This window comes from Salvelinus namaycush, chromosome 33 (genome assembly GCF_016432855.1).
Source record: "Salvelinus namaycush isolate Seneca chromosome 33, SaNama_1.0, whole genome shotgun sequence".
Classification (NCBI taxonomy): domain Eukaryota; kingdom Metazoa; phylum Chordata; class Actinopteri; order Salmoniformes; family Salmonidae; genus Salvelinus; species Salvelinus namaycush.
Window position 1 is genome coordinate 7136252 of NC_052339.1, and position 25842 is coordinate 7162093.

General features: G+C 42.8%; 1 protein-coding gene across 1 annotated transcript; it reads right to left on the minus strand.

The window, feature by feature from the left end:
- Window positions 1-313: 313 nt before the first annotated feature.
- On the minus strand, window positions 314-25331 carry LOC120027653 (cadherin-20-like). The gene is made up of 11 exons (XM_038972648.1): window positions 25095-25331; window positions 20683-20977; window positions 19811-19930; window positions 19204-19371; window positions 16803-16990; window positions 16151-16404; window positions 12826-12962; window positions 6099-6220; window positions 4828-4945; window positions 1126-1377; window positions 314-843 (listed from the first exon to the last, which is right to left on the minus strand). The coding sequence occupies exons 1-11, from the start codon at window positions 25329-25331 to the stop codon at window positions 314-316; spliced, it is 2421 nt and encodes an 806-aa protein (XP_038828576.1).
- Window positions 25332-25842: the final 511 nt, after the last annotated feature.

Below are 25842 nucleotides of genomic sequence, written 5' to 3' on the forward strand. Positions count from 1 at the left end.
GTCAGTCCAGGCTCCTCTAAGCCTCTTCCTATGTATGGGGAGGGATTGTGATGATAGCTAGGAAGCTACACGGCTCCAAGGCTGTGGAGAACAGGCGATGCTTAGCTGTGCAATCGCAAGTGCTACAGTTATATGGCGAGCACAGCTTTCAAACTCTCAGTTTCTCTCTCTCTCTAGTCCTGTGTCTCTATATCTCTTTGTTTCAGCCTCTCCGTTTGTCACCGTTTCAGTCATTGTCTCTCTATGTCTCTGTTTCTTCTCTTTCTCTAAGCTGTGTGTATGTAGGGGGGAGTCTCTCGTTCCTTCCTCCCCTCTACCACATGGGAGGGTTGTTCGTCTCTAGAACCCCATACATCTCTGCCAGTTTCTTAAATCTGGGCCCCCAGTCATTGAGATAGTCATACTCATGATCAGTATTGGAGCACCCAGACTGCAGCGAGCTCAGGGACTCGGCCACCGATCCCTCCCCCTCGTAGGCGTACGTCTGCAGGGAGTCGTAAGGCGGGGCGCAGGGGTTCAGATCCGTCTCCAGGAGCTTGGCTAGCACATACCCCTGGACGTTGCTGTCTCCACCACCACAACCGCTACCCGGCCCGCCTACTGATGCTAAGGGAACGTAACGCGACAGGCTCTCAATCTCAGGCAGCATGTCCTGACGTTGCTTCCCCACTAGGTGGGCCTCGCGGGGGTTCCACATTGCAGCGATGTCGAAGGCCTCGGTGTCCTCTTCTCCGCCCCCCTCGTCATCGTAGCGGACAATGTTCTCGTGGACGTTGTCTTCCTCATCGTGCAGGTAGGGCTTCTTACGGTGGCTCTGGAGGGACAACATGAGCAGGACCATCACTAGAGGAGAGAAAAGAGACATGGTCAAATACAACAGAAACTGGAACTATGGGAGATTATTAATGGTTGCTTTAGTGAATTTAGTGACTTGATTTACCAGACTAAGACATTCAAAAGAAGAAGCATAGATACGGTAAAAGAGGGTTTGTCTAAATTGGAATCTGATGTTCTGTATATAAATACAATATGAATCTACAGTAGCTTATGAATTAAGATTAAAGCAGATCAACAGTGTAGAAAATCATTCCATAGAAGAAAAACAAGAACCAGATCATGACTTACCGAGCAGGACGAAGATACATGCCAGTATGGCGATGAGCGCCCCTCTGCTCAGACTAGCCGGGAGGTGGTAGGCCTCAGCATTACAGGACATAACGTTGCCCTCCACATCGCAGCTACACACACGGATGGTCAGGGTGCTGGTGCTGGTCTGGACCGGCTGCTCTCCATCTGAGATGAAGATAGGAAGGTAGTAGACTGACTGATCCTGCTGAGACCAGCCCCCACGACGCGTCAGGATCCATGCTGTGTTGTCTAAATCAGGGACAGAGAGAGAAGCCTGGTTTGATACAGTATGTCATATGATACATCATTATTAATATCCAGGTGTTGTCTGCAATAGGACAGAGAAAGCGAGGCCTGGTTAAGTGTCTTCAAAAATTCATACCCCTTGACTTATTCCACATTTTGTTGTGTCTGAATTCAAAATGCATTAAATATGTTTTTTTCTCACTCATCTACACACAATACCACATAATGACGAAGTGAAAACATGTTTTTAGAAATTGTTGCAAATTTATTGAAAATAAAATACAGAACTCTCTCATTTACATATGTAAATACTTTTTAGAAGCAACTTTGACAGTGATTACAGCTGTGAGTCTTTCTGGGTAAGTCTCTAAGAGTTTTCCAAAACTGGTTTGTGCAATATTTGCCCATTATTCATTTCAAAATTCTTCAAACTCTGTCAAATGTGTTGTTAATCATTGCCAGACAATCATTTTCAGGTCTTACCATAGATTTTCAAGTAGATTTAAGTCAAAACTATAACTCGGTCACTCAGAAACATGCACTGTCTTCTTGGTAAAGCAACTCGTGTAGATTTGGCCTTCTGTTTTAGGTTATTGTTCAGCTGAAAGGTGAATTCATCTCCCAGTCTTTGGCAATTTTTAGGGCTTCCTCTGACACAGCCTGGTAAATAAGTCCTGGATGGAAGGAAGCTTGGCCTCAGTAATGTACTGGGCAGTACGCACTACCCTCTGTAGTGCCTTGCGGTCGGGGGCCGAGCAGTTGCTATACCATTATTGCACACAGTGTGAGTCCATGCAACTTTTTATGTGACTTATTAAGCATATTTTAGGCTTGTAATAACAAAGGGGTTGAATAATTATTAAGACATTTCAGCTTTTCATTTTTTATTAATTTGTAAAAAAAACAACATGAATGCCATTATGTGGTATTGTGTGTAGGCCAGTGACAAAGAAATCTCAGTTTAATCAATTTTTAATACAACAAAATGTGGGAAAAGTCAAGAGCTGTGAATAGCCACTGCATAACCGGGGTTCCAAACCGGGGATCCCTTCTGTGAAAGCATATTAATCAGGGACCCCGTTATAACTCGAGTGAGATAAACATAGCATACACAGAGTTTTACTATGTTTTTGCAGTGCAAGTCTCGGACCCTGGGAAGGAACATTTTAAAGACCGACCTCTTGGCATCGGAGAGAACATTTTGAGGTTTTGAAGCAAATTTCCTGGAAGTCTACACATTTTGTCATGGGGCAGAGAGAAAACTCTGTTTAACGCTATAGTCCTTAATTGAAACAATAACAAAGTATATATACAGTACCAGTCAAACGTTTGGATAAACCTACTAATTTCAGGGTTTTTCTTTATTTTTACTATTTTCTACATTGTATAATAATTGTGAAGACATCAACACTATGAAAAAACACAAATGGAATCATGTAGTAACCAAAAAAGTGTATGAAAAATATATTTGAGATTCTTCAAAGTTGCCTTGATGACAGCTTTGCACACTCTTGGCATTCTCTCAACCAGCTTCATGAGGTATTTACCTGGAATGCATTTCAATTAATAGATGTGCCTTGTTAACTTCTCTAGGATAGGGGGCAGCATTTTCACTTTTGGATAAATAGCATGCCCAATTTCAACTTCCTTCTACTCATCCCCAGAATATAATATATGCATATTATTAATAGATTTGGATAGAAAACACTTTAGTTTCTAAAACTGTTTGAATCATGTATGTGAGTATAACAGAACTTATGTAGCAGGCAAAACCCCGAGGACTAACCATTCAGATTTTATTTTTTTGGTCACTGTCTGTTCAATGAGTTTTCATTGGGATACTAGATTTCTAATCAACCTGTTTGCAGTTCCTACCGCTTCCACTGGATGTCACCAGTCATTGGAAATCCCACATATCCCAGAGAGGTTAAAAGTTAACTTGTCAAATTTCTTTACTTCTTAATGCATTTGAGCCAATCAGTTGTATTGTGACAAGAGAGGGGTGGTATACAGAAGATTGCCCTATTTGGTAAAAGACCAAGTCCATATTATGGCAAGAACAGCTCAAATAAGGCTGGAGAAATGACAGTCCATCATTACTTTAAGATATGAAAGTCAGTTAATCTGGAAAATGAAGAAACTTTCAAAGTTCTTGACAAGTGCAGTCACAAAAACCATCAAGCGCTATGATGAAACTGGCTCTCATGAAGACCGCCACAGGAAATGAACACTCAGAGTTAACTCTGCTGCAGAGGATAAGTTCATTAGAGTTAACTGCACCTCATATTGCAGCCCAAATAAATGCTATCTCAACATCAACTGTTCAGAGGAGACTGCGTGAATCAGACCTTCATGGTCAAATTGCTGCAAAGAAACCACTACTAAAGGACACCAATAATAAGAAGAGACTTGCTTGGGCCAAGAAACACAAGCAATGGACATTAGACCGGTGGAAATCTGTTCTTTGGTCTGATGAGTCCACATTTGAGATTTTTGGTTCCAACCACCGTGTCTTTGTGAGACGCAGAGTAGGTGAACGGATGATCTCCGCATTTGTGGTTCCACCGTGAAGCATGGAGGAGGTGGTGTGATGGTGCTTTGCTCTTGACACTGTCTGTGATTTATTTAGAATTCAAGGCATGCTTGACCAGCATGGCTACGACAGCATTCTGCAGCGATACACCATCCCATCTGGTTTGAGCTTAGTGGGACTGTGATCTGTTTTTCAACAGGACAATGGCCCAACACACCTCCAGGCTGTGTAAGGGTTATTTGACCAAGAAGGAGAGTGATGGAATGCTGCATTAGATGACCTGGCCTCCACAATCCCCCGACCTCAACCCAATTAAGATGGTTTGAGATGAGTTGGACCCCAGAGTGAAGGAAAAACAGCCAACAATTGCTCAGCATATGTGGGAACTCCTTCAAGACTGTTGGGAAAGCATTCCAGGTGAAGCTGGTTGAGAGAATGCCAAGAGTGTGCAAAGCTGTCATCAAGGCAAAGGGTGGGTACTTTGAAGAATACAAAATATATATAATATATTTTGATATGTTTAACACTTTTTGGTTACTACATAATTCCATTTGTTATTTCATGGTTTTGATGTCTTCACTATTATTCTGCAATGTAGAAAATAGTAAAATAATAAAGAAAAATCCTTGAATGAGTAGGTGTGTCCAAACTTTTGACTGGTACTGTATATATATGTTTTTTATCTAGTCTGCAGATCCCACTTTGAGAACCCCCTGTTATATAAAGCAGAGAGATCTGCCACACATACAACAAGGTAGCTGTAATTATAGCCGCAAAAGACTGAGTTAGACAAATATTGCTGAATTGGCTTAGCAGTTGACAACAAATAATACCCACACAAAAAGGTGATACATCGTGCAAAAATCTGTGTCCAGGAAGTCATGTGGGTTTACTGCTGTATAAAAAAAATATTTATTTACCTTGGTTGTCTCTAAGGGTGAAGTTGGGGTTGTTAGCTGCCTCTAGGGCCAGGCTGTAGTAGAAGTGATGACCTCCCAGAGGATCATCTGCGTCTACTGCCGTCACTGTCTGAATCAGCTGAGGTCACCGGACAATCAGACAACAGCCAGGGGAGGGGCGAGAGAGACAGTCAGGTCAGTAACCCTGAGACAGGTTGTGAGTGAAACTGACATAGCACAGAAATTCAAATTATGCACATATTTTGCACATATTTTGCTGCAGTATGTCATCATTTTAGTTATTCTTCATATGATAATATTACAGGTCTGCAAATAATGGTTAGTGGTCTGCCTCTGTCCAGGTCCTTCCTGTGTATTTACAGTGGGGCAAAAAAGTATTTAGTCAGCCACCAATTGTGCAAGTTCTCCCACTTAAAAAGATGACAGGCCTGTAATTTTCATCATAGGTACACTTCAACTATGACAGAAAAAATTAGAAGAACATTTTTTTTAAGCAGGGCGACACGTCTGGCACTGCAGGATTTGAGTCCCTGGCGGCGTAGTGTGTTACTGATGGTAGGCTTTGTTACTTTGGTCCCAGCTCTCTGCAGGTCATTCACTAGGTCCCCCCGTGTGGTTCTGGGATTTTTGCTCACCGTTCTTGTGATCATTTTGACCCCACGGGGTGAGATCTTGCGTGGAGCCCCAGATCGAGGGAGATTATCAGTGGTCTTGTATGTCTTCCATATCCTAATAATTGCTTCCACAGTTGATTTCTTCAAACCAAGCTGCTTACCTATTGCAGATTCAGTCTTCCCAGCCTGGTGCAGGTCTACAATTTTGTTTCTGGTGTCCTTTGACAGCTCTGGTCTTGGCCATAGTGGAGTTTGGAGTGTGACTGTTTGAGGTTGTGGACAGGTGTCTTTTATACTGATAACAAGTTCAAACAGGTGCCATTAATACAGGTAACGAGTGGAGGACAGAGGAGCCTCTTAAAGAAGAAGTTACAGGTCTGTGAGAGCCAGAAATCTTGCTTGTTTGTAGGTGACCAAATACTTATTTTCCACCATAATTTGCAAATAAATTCATTAAAAATCCTACACTGTGATTTTCTGGATTTTTTTTCTCATTTTGTCTGTCATAGTTGAAGTGTACCTATGATGAAAATTACAGGCCTCTCTCATCTTTTTAAGTTGGAGAACTTGCACAATTGGTGGCTGACTAAATACTTTTTGCCCCACTGTATGTGTGTGTGTGTGTGTATCTATGAAAGTGTGTGTGTGCCTCTGTACCTGTCCAGCGTTGGCCCTCTCACAGACAAAGGCTTCAAAGTACTGTGTCAGCAACGGAGGGTTATCATTCACGTCCAGAATCTTCACGGCTACAGACACACTCCCGATCATCCTGGGGTTATCTGGAATATAACACGCACACACAATACTGTATAAGACATGCATGCACACACACACAATACTGTATAAGACATGCATGCACTCACACACACGCACGCACACACACACACATTACTGTATAAGACATACGTAAACATTACTGTACACTGTAAAGCCCGTTTTTTGCTCAAATACTTCCTGTAAGTTGAACTCAAAGTCAATGAAGTGTCATTATTACTTAAAATGTGTATGTGGTACTGACTCAACTAAATAAGAAGTCACATCAACTAAACGTTTTAAAGTTAAGAAAACAAAAAACCTTTTCCCAGCATGTGCTGGCTTTTTGGAATTGTTTTTAAGTAACTGTACACAGATATATTAAGTGCAACGGGGATTCATTACTCACTCCACAGTGAATCAGTGTTAATTTCATCAACAAAAAAAGAGTGACAAAAATATTTGTCAAACACCTGTTTTCAGTGGGAATTGACGAGCCTGTAACTGACTACAGTAAATAGACCCAGAAAAAAAACTACAACTAAACAAAAAAATATAACAATTTCAGTTGATGAAAAATTGACTACTAAGTGGACTGGACAAGAGTTTTTGGAGAGATTGATAGGTTTTCAGTGATAAGCACAATTAAAATTAGCAAGTTCTGTTCAGCAGTGGGAAGGAAGCGCCACACCCAGTACACACAGCCTACATCAGCTACCTACACAGCCTACACACAGCCTACATAGACCGCAAAACTGAACTTATAGGGGGGGTCCGGGTGGGCCTCTACCCTCAGTGGTGGCTCTGGCTCTGCTCCCTCCGCCTTTGTAAAGCTGAACTGTGGGTCAATGCCGGAGACCCCGGGCCGGGGACCGTCGCTGGAGACCCCGTGCTGGGGACCGTCGCTGGAGACCCCGTGCTGGGGACCGTCGCTGGAGACCCCGTGCTGGGGACCGTCGCTGGAGACCCCGTGCTGGGGACCGTCGCTGGAGTCTCCGGACTGGGGACCGTCGCTGGAGGCTTCAGAATGTGACCCGCCGTTGAAGGTTCCGGACTGTGGCCCGTCGTTGGAGGTTCCGGACTATGGCCCGTCGCCGGAGGCTCTGGACTGGGTAACGTCGCCGGAAGCTCTGGACTGGGTAACGTCGCCGGAAGCTCTGGACTGGGTAACGTCGCCGGAAGCTCTGGACTGGGTAACGTCGCCGGAAGCTCTGGACTGGGTAACGTCGCCGGAAGCTCTGGACTGGGTAACGTCGCCGGAAGCTCTGGACTGGGTAACGTCGCCGGAAGCTCTGGACTGGGTACTGTCGCCGGAAGCTCTGGACTGGGTACTGTCGCCGGAAGCTCTGGACTGGGTACTGTCGCCGGAAGCTCTGGACTGGGTACTGTCGCCGGAAGCTCTGGACTGGGTACTGTTGTCGGAAGCTTTGGACTATGGAAGCGCACTGGAAGCCTGATGCGTGGTGCCGGAACTGGTGGTACCGGGCTGAGGACACGCACCTCAGGACGAGTGCGGGGAAGAGGCACAGGCCGTACTGGACTGTGGAGACGCACTGGAGGCCTGGTGCGTGGTGCCGGAACTGGTGGTACCGGGCTAGGGCCACGCACCTCTGGGCGAGTGCGGGAAGGAGGCACAGGATACACTGGGCCGTGGAGACGCATGGAGATCCAGAACGTAGAGCTGGCTCAATACGTCCTGGCTGGATGCCCATTCTAGCCCCGCAAATGCGAGGAGCTGGAATAGGGCGCACCGGGCTAAGAATGCGAACTGGAGACACCGTGCGCATCTCTGCATAACACGGTACCTGACCAGTTACACACTCCCCACGGTAAGCACGAGGAGTTGGCTCCCCCCCAAAAAATGTCTTGGGGCTGCCTCTCGGGCTTCCGTGCTAGCCGTGTCCCCTCATATCGTCGCCGTTCTTCCTGCGCTGTTTCTACCTGCCTCCATGGCAGAGTCCTGTCCCCTCGGTACTTCTCTTCGTAGTATTGCTGTTCCGCCTTCGCTGCCCCTATCTCCTCCTTAGAAAGGCGAATACTCCCCCGGCTGCATCCAGGGTCCTGCTCCATCCAGTATTTCTTCCCAGGTCCAATTCTCCACAAAGCGCTGTTCCTCCTTTTCACGCTGCTTGGTCCTTTTTTGGTGGGTTCTTCTGTCACGTTCGTCGTATTGATGAGACCAAGGCGCAGCGTGATATGCATACATTCTTCTTTTAATGAAGAACGAACACTGAACAAACTAACAAAGTAACAAAAACAAACGTGAAGCTATATAAAACGAGTGCTGACAGGCAACTACACATAGACAAGAACCCACGAAACCAAAATGGAAAATGGCAACCTAAATAGGATCCCCAATCAGAGACAACGATAAACAGCTGCCTCTGATTGGGAACCAATTCAGGCCACCATAGACCAACATAAGTCAATTGCGCCAACTAAACAGACTTTTTTGGGATATAAAGAAGGATTTTATCTAACAAAACGACCATGCATGTTGTAGCTGGGACCCTTTGGATTGCAAATCAGAGGAAGATTTTCAAAAAGTAAGTGATTATTTAATCGCTATTTGTGATTTTATGAAGCCTGTGCTGGTGCCATCCTCAATCAATCGCATGGCATGCTTTCGCTGTAAAGCCTATTGTAAATCAGACAATGCACTTAGATTAATAAAAATGTAAGCTTTTAACCAATATAAGACACTTGTATGTACCTAGATGTTTAATATCCATAGTTTTTACGATTATTTATTTGAATTGCGCGCCCTCCAATTTCACCGGAAATTGTCGACCGGTGTCCCGCTGACGGGACACCTAGCCCTAAGGGTGCCTAGCCCGAACCATGAAAAACAGCCCCAGACCATTATTCCTCCTCCAGCCAAACTTTACAGTTGGCACTATGCATTCGGGCAGGTAGCGTTCTCCTGGCATCCACCAAACCTAGATTCGTCTGTTGGCCTGCCAGATGGTGAAGCTTGATTCATCACTCCAGAGAACACGTTTCCACTACTCCAGAGTCCAATGGCGGTGGGCTTTACACCACTCCAGCCGACACTTGGCATTGCGCATGGTGATCTTAGCCTTGTGTGCTGTCAGACAGGCAAACCCATTTCATGAAGCTCCCGACGAACAGTTATTGTCCTGAAGTTGCTTCCAGAAGCAGTTTGGAACTTGGTAGTGAGTGTAGCAACCGAGGACAGACCATTTTTTACACGTTACGCACTTCAGCACAAGGCAGTCCCGTTCTGTGAGCTTGTGTGGCCTTCCACTTTGCGGCTCAGTCGTACTTGCGCCTAGACGTTTCCACTTCACAATAACAGCACATACACTGAGGCAGCTCTAGCAGGGCAGAAATCTGACGAACTGCTGTTGAACTGTTGAAAGTCACTGAGCTCTTCATTAAGGTAATTCTACTGCCAATGTTTGTCTATGAAACTTACAGGACTGTGTGCTCAATTTTACACACCTGTCAGCAACGGGTGTAGCTGAAAATAGCCGAATCCACTAATTTGAAGGGGTGTCCACAATCATCTATATATATAAATAGTGTATTCTACGCTCCCGAGTGGCACAGCAGTCTAAGGCACTGCATTTCAGTGCAAGAGGTGTTACTAGAGTCCCTGGTTCGAATCCAGGCTGTATCACATTCGGCCGTGATTGGGAGTCCCATATGGCGGCGCACAATTGACCCAGTGTCGTCCGGGGTAGGCCGTCATTGTAATTAAGAATTTGTTCTTAACTGACTTGCCTAGTTAAATAAAGGTTAAATAAAAATGTATACACATATATATATATATACTACAATTCTTATATATGTTTGTCATATTTCTGCTGTTGGGAAGAGAATAGGATGTTATGATATATGTTGGTAGGACAAGTCTCTGTATATTAGTGCAAATGGCAGGGATTTATGTTTACTATAGGTTAATGAGGCAATACAAATGTCAAAGGGCATTTAGGTGACTAAAATGGCACATGTTTCTTTTCTTCATTTTGACAAGAGACTAAAACATTGTTCGAATGACAAAAATATGATTTCATGATATTTTAGTCAAAAAGACTAAGACTAGACTACAAAATGAACACTGCAGCAAATCCTGCTGAGCAGTCAACTCTGCCTTCTTTCCTCTTTCTTTATCGTGCCTCCACTTACAGTACACTGGGCCTGGGGTGCATTAGGTCGCTCAGAATAAGATTACAATTCAGTTATTCTCCATTATACCAATGGCCATTTGCATGCCTTAATCAGCTTTGAAATTGGCAATAGAAATACAATTAGCAGGCAGTAACTACTTTCTCAGGTTTCATCAAACGATCAATCACTCAATAGCTTGACTTTGGCACTGTCTGGCTGAGGGTAAATGGTTCTGTGCTGCCTCTCGGTGTGTTTGTGTGTGTGTGTAGACCCCAGTAAAAATGATCTCTCTCTCCATCTCACCCTGTGGCCTTACCAGTTACAACGCAGCCCTCCCAGCACGCTTGCTTTAGACTCAGAAGGCACTCATTCCCATTCCTCTTCTCTCTAATTTTGTCTCCCCTCACTCATTTTCTTTCTCCATCACCCATTGTTCTCTCATTGTCTCTATCATAGAGATGTATAGAGAATTATGGTGCCCAAAAGCCAGTTTTAGCATGGGCAGCGCTATTGAGGACTTTCACCACTTTTAAGTAGTCAACTGGGTGGGACTTCCTATGGGTTAACTTCTTATGGCTGAAGGGGCAGTATTGAGTAGCTTGGATGAAAGGTGCCCATATCAAACGGCCTGCTCCTCAGTCATAGTTCCTAATATTTGCATATTATTATTAGTATTGGATAGAAAACACTCTAGAGTTTCTAAAACTGTTTGAATTATGTCTGTGAGATTAACAGAACTCATATTGGCAGGAAAAATCCTGAGTTGAAATCCAAACAGGAAGTCAGAAATCTGAGCCTGTGTGTATTCACCAGTCCCTAAAGAAATCCAATTGAGCTATTATTGATGTTGCACTGCCTTGGGGTTCCACTAGATGTCAGCAATCAACAGAGCCTAGTCTGATGACTCTAATGTGAAGGGGGGTCGAATTAGACAGAATTTAGTATCAGGTCCCATGAGGTGACCATGCATTCCCCACGCACGTTCAAGTGAGAGGCAGGTGTGTTCCATCTCTCAATTGAAGTCGTTATAGTTCTCTGGTTGGAACGTTATTCAAGATGTATGTTAACTACATTCTAAAGATTGATTCAGTACATCGTTTGCCATGTTTCTACTGACTGTAACGGAATGTTTGGACATTTCGTCACGTTATAGTGGTCGCGCTTTGAGACTTTGGTAAACAATTCGAAAGTAGCTAATTTGACATAAATAACGGACATGAACGAACAAATCAAGCATTTATTGTGGACCTGGGATTCATAGGACTACATTCTGATGAATTCCTCAAAGGTAAGGAAACATTTATCTTGTATTTTCTGGTTTCTGTTGAGTCCAACATGGTGGCTAATTTGGCTAATCACCTGAGCGCCGTCTCAGATTATTGCATGGTTTATATTTCCGTAAAGTTTTTTTGAAATCTGACATAGCGGTTGCATTAAGGAGAGGTATATCTATAATTCAATGTCTATAACTTGTATTATCATCTATATTTATGATGAGTATTTATGTTGAAACGATGGGCTATGCAGTCACATGATAATTTGCATTTAGTCAATCTAGTCTCAATGTAAACTCAGATTTTTTGATATAAATATGAATTTAATCAAACAAAACACGCATGTATTGTGTAACATGAAGTCCTATGAGTGTCATCTGATGAAAATAATCGAAGGTTAGTGATTAATTTTATCTCTATTCTGGTTTTTGTGAAGCTATCTTTAGCTGGGATAAATGGCTATGCTTATTGTGGTTTTGTGGTGACCTAACAATCGTTTGTAGTGCTTTCGCTGAAAAGCCTATTCGAAATCAGACACTTTGGTGGGATTAACAACAAGATTACCTTTAAAATGATATGACACATGAATGTCTGAGGAATTTTAATTATGAGATTTCTGGTTTTTGAATTTGGCGCCCTGCACTTAGACTGGCTGTTGTCATATCGGTCCCGTTACCGGGACTGCAGCCATAAGAAGTTTTAAGGAAGGATCACATAATTCCATCCAGGTCATGAGGGATCAGCCAATGAATTATCCTTGTGAGAAAACATTCCAGAACTGCAGATGGCAGTAACCTTGGCTTTATACTTGTTCAAATAACACACTCCAGGTGGCAGCATGCACAACTTCAGTTTGTTTACCAACTCATAGAAGTAGTAGGAAAAGAAAATTGACTCATTCAAAATAGAGATGTCCTGTGCACTCACAGACGCCATAGTGGGAAAGATACAACATTCTGGTTTATTCAATTAAGTCATTAATTAAAAGTAGCTCCCCTCGTTAGTGTGCGTTCCAAACAAACACAAACAAAACAAGATGACAGAAGGTGACTCTCCTGGGTTCTGAATACCAGCGGTGTACAGGTCTGATTTTAAATGATCACACAATGTAATATGGTGATGTCATTCAAAACAAACCAGATGTGTGTATGTACTGTATGTGTATGTGGCCTCATCCCAAATGGCGCCATATTCACTATGCAGTGCACTTTCTTAGGACTTACTCATCTCCATGGCCAGGACGGTGATGTTATGCCAGGAGAACTCCTCTCTGTCCAAAGGAAGCACTGTCATCAATGCCCCGGAAGTGATGTCAATGTAGAAGTATTTCCCCAGGTCAGTGTTCCTCTCTATGGAATACCTGGTGACGGAGGGAAACAAGGATAACCAATGTTGAGTAACACTCATCTGGTATTTATGTACATATCTTTATCTCATGCTGAGCTTAGTGTGTGTGTGTGTGTGTGTGTGTGTGTGTGTGTGTGTGTGTGTGTGTGTGTGTGTGTGTGTGTGTGTGTGTGTGTGTGTGCATACACGAGTGCAGATTAATACACGTACGTGTTAGCGTGATAAGGTGTTGTGGCAAAGGTTGGAGGTATGACATACTCCCTCAAACCGTCCCAGTTGTGATAAGGTCTAATCAGAGATATCTCTGCCCTCTGCCAAATGAAGCTAGAGACACACAGTCCTGCAGTACAGAGCTGGGGTGGGTGTGTGCCTGCACTGGGATTGGCTGTGCTGCACAGCCTGACTCATCTCCTGCCACAACATCGCTTTCCAAAAGCGCTCCTCAGAGAACTCCACGCAACAATAGTAGACAGACAGAAACTCAGAAGAAGCCAGCTGAATAGAGAGGGGAGCACTACTTCAGGACACAGTTTAAGCCCATATTCATAGTTTCTCAAAGAAGGAGTGCTGATCTAAGATCAGTTTAGCCTTTTATATAAAAATTAATAACGTTACAAGGACAGGGGGGTCTGATCCTACTCTGAGACCAGAGGACGCTGGTGGAAGGAGCTATAGGAGGACGGGCTCATTGTAATGGCTGTTATGCCATTCTATTAATTCCATTAAAGGCCATAAAAATGTGTATGTCCTCCTATAGCTCCTCTCACCAGCCACCTCTATCTGAGTCACTTTATGGGTCCAAAGACTATCCAGGTTTTCTACATTGGAAAGACCTGAAAGACCACATGTTTTCTGTGCATAGAGACCTCTCTCTCCCTCTCTAAAAATCTGTCGTTCTGCCCCTGAGCAAGGCAGTTAACCCTCTGTTCCCCGGGCACCGAAGACGTGGATGTCGATTAAGGCAGCCCCCCGCACCGCTCTGATTCAGAGGTTGGTTAGATGAGAACTAGTAGAGGCACATTGTGGGTGTTCAATTACACACTTTTGAAGTGTTTATGAGGATCACCAGAAAGTGTTGAATTTACCCTTTTCAAAGTGTTACCCTTTTAACACCGATAATTTCCAACACCAGTGGCATTAAAATGTTACACTAACTCACTGTTACGGCATTCACTAATACCTTTTGAAGCAAACTCTCCAGTGTTAAATCAACAGTGAAAGTGTTACATTCAAAACGGGTCCAGTTTCTGTACAGGTCCACACTTTTCAGTGTTAAATTAACACGCTGCTTAGTGTAAAGCCTTATTTGCATATTTCCAAGAGTGCCTTGCTTGTCATGTGAATTGTAGAGTTTACAACCCATGACTGTGTTTGTCAGTGACAAAGATATGGTTGTTGCATTCATCTATGTTCAGTCCCATGCCTTTCGCCAAGTGAGATCCTAAGTGAATATGTTATCATTTTAACCTTCAACAATACAACACAATAGAACACATAAGGCCTTATTTTGAGGGCCTAGTTTTACCATAATAAAGTGGCCTGAATCTCATGGTTCTCAGGCAAAATAAAGACTGCAAGTCACAAAATGATGTGTAATTCCTATTGGAATCCAGCCAGAGTGGGGCTATCCACAATTTGGAATTGTCATTCACCCACAACCTGCATTCAAAATGACTGCCAGGTTGGGAAGACTAAGGTATGAGTCTACCATAAGCATATAAACTGGCACAACTATTTCAGTAAGGGGTGCAATAAGTCCATATAACAGATTGAATTAGCTTAGAAAAATGTATGTTATTTACATAAGCATAATATGAATTAATCAATCAACATGCAGCAACATAGATATTAAAACAACCAATTCTGAAAATCAAACTGCAATAGATTATGCTGGGAAATATGATAATGATGGGTGTCGTTTTGGTTTACTGGTTATAATGGTTGTCGTTTTGGTTTACTGGTTATAATAGTTATTTTATACCAATGACTTAATTTAACACTCAGAGTTAATTTAACAACGTAATCAACACTAGAAATGTTACTGTTGATTTGATTGCAACACTGCTCTCTGCATCCAACTTTCATGACACAGGTGTTTCAAAGAGCTGTCAGTCAAGGCGAGCACTTGAATATAAGCTCCCCGCCCATCCAGCCTGTCTTCTCAAACTTCCTGGTATTTAGCCATGATAGGAAAAAGTACTTTGAAGTGATAGTTTGACTTTCAAATCCGTTGTATTGGTGTATGGCCAGTGACTTTTCTAGAGAGACCGCCAAGAATTATGATAGCTGATATGATAGATAAAAATAAAAAAAGATATGTGTTTGACAAAATCAACGGTACAAAACTCAAGATAAATGATCTATTTTAAGCAATTGTTCTTATGTCAACGTGTTGACTTTGAACTTTTACACTAACATCACCAATGTGAAATAAAAAGTATGCGTAATTCCCACCATTTCAATGGGGTCAAAATGTGATCTTGGTAATGTAGTAACACATACTGTACTGTCCACATCATGGAAAGTTGTGTACTATACATTAATTAGATATGGCAAAATAATGAAATATCTTAATTTAGGATGACAGTAAATAAAGCAAACACAGATTTTTTTAAATAATCACATATATTTAACCATTTAGAGATCTAAAATAATGCTCCGAAGCGTCCATAGGGCCTGTGCAGCATGCTGAACGTTTAATTCATTAGAGGTACGGTCTGGAGAGTGAGGCTGCTGTGTCTCAAATGGCTCCCTATTTGGGCCCATAAGGCTCTGCTCAAAAGTAATGCAGTGTACAGGGAATAGGGTAACATTTGGGTTGCACAGCTCCCCTCCAACCCAACATCTGCTCTGAGAGTGAGGTAAACACACGCACTCTGCATCATTGAAAATAATGGGAAAGTCCCCTAAAACCACACAATGGCAGTAAGCTTTGACTGATTAGGGTCCTCAACAGGTCATCATCATTACCACCATCCTCATTCAATTAACTAAAATCACATAGCCTACTGTCTCTATCACTCAGAGCTGTCACATCAGCTCAATGGCTTTTGAACATAGCCTTGTAGACTCCAATATCATACTGCCCCCATCTGGTATCATACTGCCCCCTTTTGGCCACACGATTGCATTACATGGACAGCGTTGGTTAATTAGAACATATTGGGTGTTATTTTGTTGTGGTTTTAACCCCATCCTCACCTGATGGAGGTGTTGGCAGCATCGGGGTCTCTAGCGGAGACCGTCATTAACACTGTGCTGATCTCTGTGTCCTCAGGGACCTCTATGTAGTAGGCAGGCGAGCTAAACTCTGGGGGCTCGTCCACATCCTCTACGCTGACGTGAACGATGGTGACATGGCTGAACGGGCCCTTATCCGGAAAACGGTGGTCAAGGTGCGTGTTGGCTCCTTCTATCTTCAGAGTGTAGCTCGCCTTGGTCTCAAAGTTCAGAGGCTAGATGAGAGAGAGACATGCTGACAGCGTTAGTAGATATGGTGTATCATAGGTAGGTGTCAATCATATAAATACTCAAGTAAAGATGTAGACTTAAGTCTATCTCAAGTCTGAATCAGGCCCCAAGATACCTTCACTAAACAAGCAGAGGTTTACAGGTATGTTGAGAAAGAATCTTAAGAGAAAATCAGCTGTTTATCAATCAAATAATGATTCTAAACTTGTTCCCTGGACTAAATTGAGGTCAATGTGACTCATAACTGCTGTGTCGACTCCTGTCAGTGGCCCTGAAAGCTTGTCATGACCTTTCATTGATGTCTACCCTATGTGTCTGTGTGTGTGCGCGTGCGCACGTGCTTTTATTGATGTTACCTTTCATTGATGTCTACCCTCTGTACCTTTTTGATGGTGATGATGCCAAACAGGTTGGTTGGGTCTGTGTTGATGTCGAAGGTGTCCCTCCCGTCTCCGTCGATTATGCTGTACCTCATCTCTGCATTGATGCCAATGTCACGGTCCTTCGCCCGAATACGACCCACAACAGACGACACCGGAGCCGACTCTGGAACACTCATCTGGTACAGCTCTGAGAAGGTGAAGAAGGGAGGAAGGGTGAGAGAGAGAGAACGACAGGTTAATCCAGGTTCAAATCATTTCAACGGATATTTGGTCAGCTCTTATGTCTTCTATCCTCCCCATATTTAGAAATGTATTCACATTCCACATAAATGTAGTAATTAGAAAAACAGATGTTTTATTTTGAGGTGGTGTCCAATTCAACCACAGAGCTGTGTGGCCTTAAATTTCCATAACAAAACACGGGTTGTTTCATTTATACCCATGATGTTTGCTGGTTGATGTTCTAATGTTTTTAGCCCTGAGCTCTGGGTGAATATCAATAACAACTGTGCATTTGAGGGATTTTTGTTGGTGAATATCTATTGTTGTGTGTCAGGTTGGGTACTATGTCAGCAAAAGGTAGACAGTGAGAAATCCCTTTTTAGTCAATAAAGCAGTTTTAGAACGTGGTTGGCCATTCTTCCTCTAGAGGGCACCAAACCTCTTAAATTACACCAAGACATTAAGAGGACAAACCCATGAACCTAGAGCACAGACTATGGCGCACAAATTGGTTCACACTGAGAGCCGGTTCGTAAATTGGGGTGTATTGTCATATGGGTCAACGAGAATTTTATTTCAACAATTTAACCTCTTTTCAAAAACGGGTGAAAGCGGTTCCCAATTTGAGATGCTCCTTACTGTCCAAACTGAAGAGGTCACACATTATGGTTGTCAGACAAGTGCCCCCATAGCATCTCACAATGTATTAAAGTCTCACTTAAGTGATGGCACTAATTGGAGAGAAGAGAGGGAAGGGGGACGAGAGGGAAGAGAGAGAGAAATAAGGGGTGGCGGTGGGGTTCCGAGGAGGAGACGAGACCACCAGTCAGGCAGACAGCTAGGGGATGTCTTGCGGCCGAGGATAGCCAGATAAGAGAGAGAAAGAGATTGAGAGAGGGATAGACAGATGACCTGATGAGGATGTTAATGAGGAGAGCAGGAATGGGGCCAATCAAAGAGACAGCATGTGTCCGGAATAGGACTGGTTGCCGGGTAACGAGAGAGAAACTTACTTGACACATTGGAAAGAATTAACAAAAAAACTGAGCAAACTAGAATTCGATTTAGCCATAAACAGAGTACACAGTGGCAGAATACCTGACCACTGTGACTGACCCAAACTTAAGAAAAGCTTTGACGATGTACAGACTCAGTGAGCATAGCCTTGCTATTGAGAAAGGCCGCCGTAGGCAGACCTGGCTCTCAAGAGAAGACAGGCTATGTGCACACTGCCCACAAAATGAGGTGGACTTCCTAACCTCCTGCCAAATGTTCGACCACATTAGAGACACATATTTCCCTCAGAATACACACTCACAAAGAATTTAAAAAACAAACACAATTTCGATAATCTCACATATCTATTGGGTGAAATACCACAGTGTGCCATCACAGCAGCAAGATTTGTGACCTTTTGCCACAAGAAAAGGGCAACCAGTGAAGAACATTGTAAATACAACCCATGTCTATGTTTATTTATCTTCCCTTTTGTACTTTAACTATTTGCACACAATATGACATTTGAAATGTCTTTATTCTTTTGGAACATTCGTGAGTGTCATGTTGACTGATAATTTTTATTGTTAATTTATTGTTAACACTTTTGTTTATTATCTACTTCACTTGCTTCGTCAATGTTAACATGTTTCCCATGCCAATAAAGCCCTTAATAAATTGAGGGCGAGGGAGAAAGAGAGGAGAGGGGTGGGTGGAGAGAAGGAGATCAGCGAGAGGCTGGGGGACTGGATGGATGGATGGATGATGATGACATAAAAAGTAACTGACTGGTGGCCAAAGAAAATTATGATGGGGGAGGAGAGAGCGAGCAGAATCTGAAGGAGATGGACAAGCGAGGAGATACACTGTGGATGAAGTGGAGGAGAGGGCTGGAGAGAAAGAGCAAGAGAAGAGGAAAGGAGAGGAAGATGAGGACATAAGAGGAAGATGAGAGTTCAGGAGAGAAAGAGCAAGAGGAGAGTACGAAAAATTAATTAAAATGTATGCACTCACTACTGTAAGTCGCTCTGGATAAGAGCATCTGCTAAATGACTAAAATGTAAGAGGGAAGGAGAGGGTTAACAAGAATGAAGACAAGGAAGTCAACAGTCTTGAGCATAAATTGAAGGGAATTAAAATAAACAAATACGGCACATGAGGAGAGGCGTCTCTGGATCTTACTCTGATCAAACATGGGTGGGTTATCATTGACGTCACTGAGGGTGATGTTGACCACTGTGGTTCCGGCCAGACCCCCTAGCTGGCCTCCCATGTCCTTGGCCTGGATGATGACGGAGTAGTTCTCCCTGACCTCACGGTCCATGCCCGCCAGAGACACACGCACCACGCCTGGGGGACAGAGAGAAACATGGGAGGGGGGGGGGAGAGAGAGGAAAGGGAGGTCACAATTAGAAACAGTGTGATTGGGAGGGTCAGCAGTGCAGTTGCCAGGCAGATTAGGGATGTGTCTTGGACAAGAGCCCTAAGTGCACTATGGAGGAAATAGGGTGCCATTTGGGATGCACAGGTATATTCATTGATTTGCCAGTTGTTACCATTGGCAGCCACAAGAGGGTATTCTTAACCAAGTTGATAGATTTTAAATCTGTTTTACGCTCAGCCTGTATGTTTGTTTGTGTGTACTTCTGGGAGGAGCAAACGTAAGTGCCTCAGCTCTTTGCCAAAACATGGCAATCTACTAACATAACTAAAACACAAATGTTGTAATTGCTATCGTTAATGCAGGTCCGATTATTTATTTTTTCAAGCGTCCCCTGTGCTCACATACCAGTCTTAGGCTCTACAGAGAAGTATGGCTGTCCCTGTAGCATGCTGTAGACCACCCTGGCACTGTTACCATACGTAGGGTCATCTGCATCTGTGGCTGTCATCCGAATCACCTCAGTGCCTAGGAAAGGAAGGGAGGAGAAGAAGAGAGTGACATGGTGAGCAATGTTATTTCCACACAATTGGAATGACTCATTCCATTTGTATGGTTATTTCAACAAGGCCTGTTTAAAAAATGGCCTGTCCATCTACATAAAACTGCTTCAATGTTGGTGAATGGTATAGGCTATAAAGGCAACTGTGTCTGTACCTGCACTCACTGGTGGATTTATAAATATTGTATCCCACTAGTGCAGTGTGTAAGCAGAGACATCATTTTGATGGCATAATGAAGATATTGCAGAGCCATCAATAACTTGCCTATTATGTTCACAGACTGAAACATCCTCATCTCCTTACCATCATAAATACACAGCTGTGAATAACCACAACAACCTTTATAGAGAGAATGTTAAACAGAGTTTGCTAACTGAATGAATGGAATGTTCAGAAGCAGCAGCACAATGTCCAGCTACACTACACACTCTCCAGCTTGGTCTGAAATGGCCCTGGTCAAAAGTTGTGCACTATGTAGGGAATCGGGTGCCATTTTGGATGCACACTATGGCTACGTCCCAATTATCCACAGTTCTTCCAAAGTGTGCACTTGCACACTTCCTGTCATGGATTTTTTTTAAATGGGTGTAATCATTGGCTTGAGGGAGTTTTCTACTATTTTAAAATCGATGCGAGACAGAGTGCAAGTGCACACTTTTGGAGAATAATGGGGAATCGGGACTTTGTCTCTGACCACCACAATCTCCCTTGACTCACCGATGGTTGACATCTCAGGTATGGTGGCCTGGTAGGGCCCTTCCAGGAACTTAGGTTCATTATCATTGATATCCTGGATTTTGACGATAAACTCAGACTGAGGCTCCAGGGGTCGGTCTGTCTGTCTGTTCCAGGCCTGGGCTCGCAGAAGGTACTGGGCCTTCACCTCACGGTCCAGCCTCTTGATAGCATGGATGTCGCCTGTACTGTCGTCAATGGTGAAGGTGGTGCCCGCACCGTCGCCTGACAGGATGTACTTGATGGAGCCGTCCCCTAGGTCCATGTCTGAGTGGAGCTGTGGGGGTCACAGGTCAGAGGTTAGGAGTCAAGACAGCTTAGGAGCCAGATATCCTATAATATAATAATAATAATACTAAAATAGTAATACTGTATATGCCATTAAGCAGACGCTTTTATCCAAAGCGACTTACAGTCATGTGTGCATACATTTTACATTATGGTTGGCCCTAGCAAGAATCAAATCCACAATTCTGCCATTGAATGCACAATGCTCACGTTCTATATGGAATTGTATGTTATTGGTGGCACACTTTTTCTCCATCCTAGAAAACACAGCTAATTAATCAAATTGCATTCTGAACTGAAGATCATGATTAGGTGATTATTGGAGTCAGGTGTGTTAGCTGGGGCTGGGGCAAAACTGTGACACCAATCAGGACCCCAAGGACTGGAATTGCCCACCCCTGTGGTAGACCATACTTTATAGTAATTTAGGTGTTTGGGCTTGATTTAGCATGGCGTTTACATTTATTGGGACTATTTGATTAGTGGCGTTATAGTAGCAGGCAAACTAAATCAAGTACAGGTCAAGTACAGTACCTGAAAGTATTTCAGATACTGAATTCGACCCAGGTCTGGTCCATTAGAGGTCAAGGACCACTGTATACATGGTCATTATAATGCTGTTTGTCTGGGGCTCTCTCATGAGACGAATGGTATAGTGTACGTCCCAAATGCACCAAGCATCAACAGGCTCACCACGCTGCTATTTGACCCACAATAGTCTTCTGATTACACAGTCTGCGTCCCAAATGCATAGGGTGCATATGGGCCCTGTTCAAAAGTAGTGCACTATATAGGGAATAGGGTGCTATCTGAGATAGAACAATATTACAGCTTTAGTCACGGTTGGTTGGTCATCAGAAGAAGAACAGTAATCATGTCCACCCCTCCTGATCAGTGGTGCTTATGGGAGCTACAGACATATCCCAAATGGAGCCATAGGGCTTTGGTCAAAAGTAGTGCACTACATAGGGAATAGATTGCCAAAGACCATTGTTGGTCTCTTAGTGCAAATACCAGCCTGTTGAGCCTATTGATGCTTGGTGCAATCACAACCCCAATCTGTACACACACAGACGCATACACAGCTCAGCATGCACACCGCACACACAGCTACCGCCCGCTAACATTATAATAACACTTTCTTTTCAAGATAAAACGTTAATCCTTTTACCTCTGGCTGCTGAAATATCACAAACTTAATATTATGTTTTACACTACCCTTATGGGGAAAAAAACACATACATTTGGCATGTGATCACGTCTCCCGTCATCTCATGTCATCATGTGATCTTATGTGAACTTAATGTTATAATATGGGGATACAAAAATTCAACATGTTATACCATGAAACTATACACCAACATTTGAACGTGTTTCACATGTAAAACTGCAAATTCGAAATGCACATGTGAATATTTATTAATTGTAAAAATACAAGTCCATACATGAGTTAGATTTTCACTTGTGAAAATGTAATTTTGGTATTTGCTATTTTATTAGGATCAGAATTTGCTGTTTATTTGAGCAATAAGGGCTCTATATAAGGGCTCTATATAAAACTGTATGCTTTCTTTAATTTGTTCTGGATTTGGGGACTGTGAAAAGTGGCATGTCTGGTGGGATAGGTGTGTGTGTCAGAGCTGTGTGTAAGTTGACTATGCAAACAATTTGGGATTTTCAACACATTAATGTTTCTTATAAAAGAAGAAGTGATGCAGTCAGTCTCTCCTCAACTCTTAGCAAAGAGAGAATGGAATGCATAGTATTTATATCAGCACTCTGATTACAATGAAGAGCAGAATGTGCCGCTCTGTTCAGGGCCAGCTGCAGTTTAACTAGGTCTTTCCTTGCAGCACTGGACCACACGACTGGACAATTATCAAGATTAGACAAAACTAGAGCCTACAGAACTTGCTTTTTGGAGTGTGGTGTCAAAAAAGCAGAGCATCTCTTTATTACGGCCAGACCTCTCCCCATCTTTACAACCATTGAATATATATGTTTTGACCATGACAGTTTACAATCTAAGGTAATGCCAAGTAATTTAGTCTCCTCAATTTGATTGTTCAACAGCCACACCATTCATTACCAGATTCAGCTGAGGTCTAGATTTTAAGGAATGATTTGTACCAAATACAATGCTCTTAGTTTTAGAGATGTTCAGGACCAGTTTATTACTGGCCACCAATTCCAAAACAGAATGCAACTCTTTGTTAAAGGTTTCAGTGACTTGCTGTTGCTTATATATGCTTGAATCATCAGCATACATGGACACACATGCTTTGTTTAATGCCAGTGGCAGGTCATTGGTAAAAATAGAAAAGAGTAGAGGGCCTAGAGAGCTGCCCTGCGGTACACCAAACTTTATATGTTTGACATTAGAGAAGCTTCCAATAAAGAACCCTTTGAGTTCTATTAGATAGATATCTCTGAATCCATGATAAGGCAGAGGTTGAAAAGCCATAACACATATGTTTTTTCAACAACAGGTTATGGTCAATAATATCAAAGGCTGCACTGAAATCTAACAGTACAGCTCCCACAATCTTCTTATTATCAATTTCTTCCAACCAATCATCAGTCATTTGTGTCAGTGCAGTACATGTTGAGTGCCCATCTCTATAAGCATGCTGAAAGTCTGTTGTTAATTTGTTTAAAGAGAAATAGCATTGTATTTGGTCAAACAGAATTTTTCCCAACAGTTTGCTAAGAGCTGGCAGCAAGCTTATAGGTCTGCTGTTAGAACCAGTAAAGGTCGCTTTACCACTCTTGGGTAGCGGAATTACTTTGGCTTCCCTCCAGGCCTGAGGACAAAGACTTTCTTCTAGGATCAGATTAAAATTCTGCAATTCACATGTTATTCTCCTCACATGTGAAAGGTGGTGTTAACATGTGAACTCCAAATGTAATACATGTCAACATATAGTTTCACATGTGAACAACTGACCTCACGCTTAGTTTTTCCATAAGGGTAAACTCTTGTAGCTACCTTTGTTGTCATGACGATGCTTACAATCATCCTGTATGTGTGTTTGGTAAGGTGACCAGAGCTGGGTTCAAATACATGTGTCTTTGATTATTTGTTATTTAAATACTTATTTACTGTGTATTATCAAATAATGTCCTATAAAAAGGAAATGTCCTATAAATATTCAAATACTTATTTTGAAATAGGCTATATTATTTCAAATACCAAACAGACCTGGGTTCAAATGCATGGTAGTATTTATTTGTATTTAAAGATACACTTTGAATTTCAGCATTTTATAATACAAGTATATTTTCAAACCCATAATTGAAATATCATAAATAGTATTTGAACCCAGGTCAAGAGATGACACACACACACCCGGTTAGTGTAGATTCTCAATAAGCACCCTGCTTTACCCCTATTGGCCCTGGTCAAAAGTAGTGCACTATGTGGAATAGGGTGCAATTTGGGACAGACTGAATATCATTCTGACTTCACTGAATCAGTGACATTTCACTACTTCACTTTACATGGTGGTGTTTTTTTCCTTTGAAAAAAAGAAGAAAGAAAATGGACAGTTCCACCATCTACACTTAACCCCTGGCTATACACCTTTCACACTGAGAAGGTCTCCTCTGCTTTGTCAGGGGCAGACGATAAGGAATGAGTGAAGGAAAACTGCCCCAGATACTCATCCACACTAACTCTCCATACAAACACAGTGGGGAACGTACTGCAGAGGTTATATCCAAAATGGCACCCTATTCCCTACATAGTGCGCCACTTTTGACCACAGCCCTATGGGCCTTAGCCAAAAGTAGTGCACTTTATAGGTAATAGGATGACATTTGGGATGCAGACAAACATCATTGGCAAAAGAGGATACTTTGAACACTCAGGTGTTAAAGTGGCTTGAACATTTGATCAATGATGATAGACCCTGTGGTCGTCAGAAGTCACGTTCAGCCGACAGCGACGATATTGATTGAAAAGTTGAGAGCTGTCATCGAACAGTTCAATAATAATGACGGTGCACATTTAGCAAATGCTTTAATCGAAAGTGACATGCAGTTCACACATATTCTCTTTGTGTGTGTGTGTGTGTGTGTGTGTTTGTGTTTGTGTGTGGACTTGCCTTTCCTATGTACAGCGGCTCCAGTCCAGTGTACTCCTCCAGCACAAAGAACTGGTTCCATACCCAGCCTCTCTTCACCCTCCTCAGCAGCCCTGCTCCACTCTCCTCTTCTGTCTTGGCTCTATCCATACGGCCCTGGGCCTCAGACAACAGGGCCAGCAAGGCCAGACCTATGCTGAGTAGGAGGGTGTAGACAGGCCTACCACCCCCAGGATGGTGGTGATGTCGATCTCCCATGATGGATACTCAACGATGATACGATGACCCGCAGATGACAGGCCTTTGTTTCTTGTGTCTTGGGAAGGTCTTCAAATGGCTACTTTCTCCTTTTCCTGCTTTGTGGAAAGTGAAAAAAGAAAAGAAAAGAGAGAAAGATGAGTTTCAAATCCTCCAAATGTAGATGTCATTATTGGACACTGACACTATCGCCCTTGGCCTATAAGCTCCTTCTCTGTTTCCTTATTTCTTTCTTTCCTTCACTGAAACTATTGAGGAAAGTATGGATGGATTAAAGGATGGAAGGATGGAGAGAAGACACTGATCCCAGTCTATTGTGTAGAACCACAGATGAATCTGCTTCTCTCTTCTGTCCTTTGTTGGATGATAATGAACCGTCTGTGTGTCTGTTTTTGTGTGTGTGTGTGTTTGTGTGTACATGCATGCGTGAGTGTCCATGTGTTTGTGTGTGGTAGAAATAGATAGCTGCGTTAACTCAATGAGTGGGGCCTCACACTGCATTCTAAATACA